General features: G+C 47.7%; 1 protein-coding gene across 3 annotated transcripts in view; it reads right to left on the minus strand.

Annotated features, from left to right (window-relative positions):
- Positions 1-1,893: 1,893 nt before the first annotated feature.
- zbtb44 (zinc finger and BTB domain containing 44) overlaps positions 1,894-4,502 on the minus strand; it is an 8,954-nt gene continuing 6,345 nt past the window's right edge. Inside the window, exons 6-7 of one of the 3 annotated variants that reach the window (XR_012960634.1) lie at positions 3,573-4,073; positions 1,894-3,406 (exon numbers count right to left, since the gene is read on the minus strand). Coding sequence is in view for 2 of the 3 variants with exons in the window: in XM_076138211.1 (XP_075994326.1) it covers positions 3,653-4,073 (421 nt within the window). In the remaining variant the exon portion in view is untranslated. Of the gene's footprint in view, positions 4,074-4,502 lie in introns of all 3 variants that reach the window. The other 2 variants (XM_076138211.1, XM_076138212.1) reach the window with 2 other exon arrangements.

Here is a 4,502-nt window from a genome sequence, read left to right on the forward strand (position 1 = left end):
TTATTTACACAGTATACTTTAAACTAAAACACCTCTTTTAAAGAACAATACTCAGATTAAATAACACACACACACTCTCTAACACAGAGTGCTCTTGTCAGTTTTCATGATCCAGTTAAACACAGTATCACACACACACACACACACACACGCACACGCACACGCACACACACACACACACACACTCTCTGGATGTTCAGACAGTAAACACAGTATAAAGACATAAAGAACAACATCTGGCTCTAAGCAGATCAGCATCAATAACCAAGAGTATAAAGAATATGTGTGTGTGTGTGTGTGTGTGTGTATATATATTTATATATAAACACAAAGTGAAGGTCCCTCACACACTCAGCTGCTTATTCATTAACAACCATAATACAAAAGGCACAGACCTGTGTGTGTGTGTGTGTGTGTGTGTGTGTGCATACATACACACATATAGAGGTTATATGTATATGTACATACACAGCTTTATACTTGAACTAAAGGGTTAATAAATGGACTGGAGAACATCACCGGCACACTGAAAGGCTTTACTGCACTTAACACACATCAGGATATTTGAAACCATTGCACATAAAAAGGCTAAAACACAGAAAAGAAGGCATGCTGACGAAATGAGAGCTAAGTTGATGAAGTTGAGGCTTTGACACAAACTGAAGACATGCGCTTCACTTCACACAACCACAACATGCAACTTCACCAGCCGGGAGCCGAGCACACGCAAGAGCCGTGTTCCTTATTTCACAGAGTGCCTCTTTTAAACACCTTCAGTCACGTTGGAATGAAACAGTACATTCTTTTTATCAGGACAAACACCACTGTTAAAACGCCACCGCTCCATTTATTGCACACGATTTGGGTCACAAAAATATTTTGGGCACTTTTTGCATTTTGACAAACAGCAGCATTGAATTATAAAAAAGTATTCAACTCCAGACACGGTACACAACAGACGGAAAGCATGACGTAGAAATGGAAGATATAGAAAACATTAAAAAAGTGTTAACATTGTGCAACGGGAGCTAAAAGGTCCGTTTGACACAAACAGAGCAGAACCCGGCCGCTCGGAGCAGAACCCACCGGCTACAATGATTATCTCTCTCTTTTATTTGTAAAGAATGTGCAATTACTGATTGCCATGGCAACTACCCAATGAGATAGAGAACATTTGGTCCTGTAGGAAAAAACTTTTTTACCCAGATTAAAGGGCAAATGGCACAACTTTGAGTGACAGGATGGCACAGAGGGGGGGGGGGGGGCTGAGGGGGTCAGAGGGATGAAGAGTCACGTGATCAACCAGCACGTCTATGAGGAACACTGTCTGCTCAGGAAACAGAGGCACAGAAGCACGACTGCGTGGGCGACAACAACATCTGGGACAGCGAGGAGGAGGAGGAGGAGGAAGAGGAGGAGTCTCACACAGTACGTTTACATGCACACGGCACTTTGATGTGTGTGAACTGTGATTAAGGCTGTGAGTGAGACACATACATGACATGAGACGCTTCATGAGGGCATGCAGGCGTCTTCAGTCTGTCTGTCAGTCCGTCAGTCTGTCAGTCTGTCAGTCTGTCATCATGTCAGTCCTATTCTGATGCCTGGGCTTTATAAAGGGTTAACTTACAGCCTTAATCTGTGTATGACAAAGGAAACATGCATGTAAACACACTGTGTGCTCATTCATCACAACACACAACATCTGCATTTACACAACACACAGACGCCCCAGCTGATCTGGACCCAGCAGGTCTGGAACCAGCAGGTCTGGACCCAGCAGGTCTGGACCCAGCAGATCTGGACCCAGCAGGTCTGGACCCATGAGGTCCCACCAGGAGCAGATCTGCAAACATGACCCAGTGGAAGTTTGAGTGTGTAGTTTTATCTTTGTTAAGTATTCAGTCACTGGCTGCACCTGCTCTTGTAATCTTGTTATTTGGATATTTGAGATCACAGTCACACACACACACACACATATAGACTCACATACACGTGGTCTGATCTGATCTCCATCCCAGGTATCCAGGTGGGGAACATGGACACATCTCTGTTCTCTATGGGGGCGTGGCTTAATGACTGTGAGGGACTTGAACCTGCCCACTTAAAGAACCAGGATGCAGATGCAGGTCTTATCTGATGCGATGCAGATCATGTGTGGAGATACGGAGAGCACATGAGAATGAAAGACAAGGAGAGTCAATCTGAGGCTCCTGGACCTTCTCCCCTTCAGTTCATCTCCAGGTAGAATCCAAACCTGAAGAAGCTTTAGGGATGAGAGATGAAGCTTCTTCACCTCCAGCAGCCTCAGACTGACTGACTGACTGACTGACTGACTGATTCCCTCGGATCCCAGGACCAGGATGACTGAGAACCTTCACAGACGTTTGAATGAAAGGTGTAAAAGTTGCACAAGGGTAAAACTTTGTCTAAATTGTACCAAGGACAGCCATGCAACGTCCAAGAGGGTCAGCAGACCTGCAGGTCCTCCATCAGAGCTCACAGACTGATGGACGGGCCTCAGGGGTCAGGGGTCGGCTGAACTGCTACATCACAGACGGGGAGAAGGTTTTTCTGGGGTTTGCCATCAAACTGTTCATCACAAAGGCAACACTTCCATCTGACAGCACTGTGAATGTTCTGAGAGAAGTCGGTATAAACAGTAGAAACCACACACACACACACACACACACACACACACACACACACACACACACACACACACACACACACACACACACACACACACACACACACACACACACACACACACACACACACACACACACACACACACACACACACACACACACACACACACACACACACACACACACACACACACACACACACACACACACACCCACACCCACCCACACACACACACACACACACACACACACACACACACCTCGCTCTGTAGGATTTCAAGTTTAACATTTTTTTTGAATGAAATGTGTTCATATTGATCAAAGGAAACCAACCAACCACGCACGCACGCACACACACACACACACACACACATCAAACTGCACAACAGTCAACAGACAGCATCCAGAAGGTAAAGAAGGGGAGGAGCTATTGCAGTACAGATCAGTGACAGGAGCAGTTTGTCTCTATAGTGACGGCACTGAAGGAACAACAGAACACACAAACATTCTGCTAAGACTTCACACCTCCGTTTTGGCAAAGTCCAGACCTCTTCTTCCTCATCACAGGGGGCTTTCAGGCACTTTCCAGGAGGGCGGGGTCTGGACCGACGGGCCCTCAGACCTCAGGTCCTCTGATGTGAGACGCTCCTCTTCAGCTCTCATCTGCTCAACGCTACATTGAAACTCAGGCTTTGGCGCTGGACAGGAAACAGATCGTTCTGCTGCGACACCGACACGGAGCACCTGGAGATGATCTATTGATTTGAAAGAAAGCCAATCAGAGGATCCTTAGTGATCAGAGCTCTTGAAGCTTTGCTGGAGTTTTTATTTGTGGCTTCCTCCACATAGTTCTGATCGGGGGAGACAGGAGGTCAATAAGTGCATCGGTGCAAAGTGAGACAGGAGGGAGAAGACACTCACACCGTCGCCATGGTGACTGACAGCTTCACATGTGAACACGGCCATGTTGGTGGTTTATAAAGAACCTGGATGTTCATCACTCAGATGGAGATCAGAGCCTGATCCTTGGTCTGGACCTGCCGCTGTGGCTCCTCCTCCTCCTCCTCCTCCTCTTCCTCCTCCTCCTCCTCTGGGGAATCCATCACCTTGGTCTCCTCTGTCACGGCTGCCGTCAAGCTGGTATCCATCTTGATGGGGGCCGGGGGGTCCAGGGGGTCCAGGGGCTCGGGTGACAAAAACCCAGAGGGAGTCTCGCAATTCTGTGTAGAGGAGGAGACCTGGGAGATGACGGGCATCTGGACAGAGGAGGAGGATGAGGAGGAGGCAGCAGCAGTGGTGGTGCAGGTGGAGGTGCTGCCCAGGTAGACCGGGTGGTGCTGGGGCTCCTCCAGCTCATACTGGACTCCCAGGGCCTCCTCCTCCTCCTGAACCTGGCTCAGGTAGTCGGGCATGAGGAAATCACTGGAAGGATCAAGAGGAGATGTGAGGTGGACCAGGTTCAGTACACACAAACACACACACACACAGACACACACACACACGTCTGATCAGTCAGCTGTTCCATTCCACCTGTCAGGCTCACAAACAAACTTTAAGTAACTTAGATCCCCACAGACATCTTTAGTTATCATGACATCATGACTCTGAAGCTCCGCCTCCATGTCTCTGTAACAACACCATGACACACAGCTGGACCTTTAACAGCTGAGGGGCAAAGCCTCACAATAAGCTGAGCTGTCAATCATCTGAGTCATTTATAGACCTTCTTCAATCAAACATGTGAGGAGTGGACGGCCTGTTTGACCCCTGCTGACCTGCGGCGGCTCCAGGTGAGGAAGAAGAAGGAACATTAACCCATGTAAACAAATAAAGATGAATATTTGTGTTTAA

The sequence above is a fragment of the Genypterus blacodes genome, unplaced genomic scaffold (genome assembly GCF_046128005.1).
Source record: "Genypterus blacodes isolate CSIRO-AG114 ecotype Tasmania unplaced genomic scaffold, CSIRO-AGI_Gbla_v1 ptg000351l_1, whole genome shotgun sequence".
In the NCBI taxonomy this organism is placed as follows: Eukaryota; Metazoa; Chordata; class Actinopteri; order Ophidiiformes; family Ophidiidae; genus Genypterus; species Genypterus blacodes.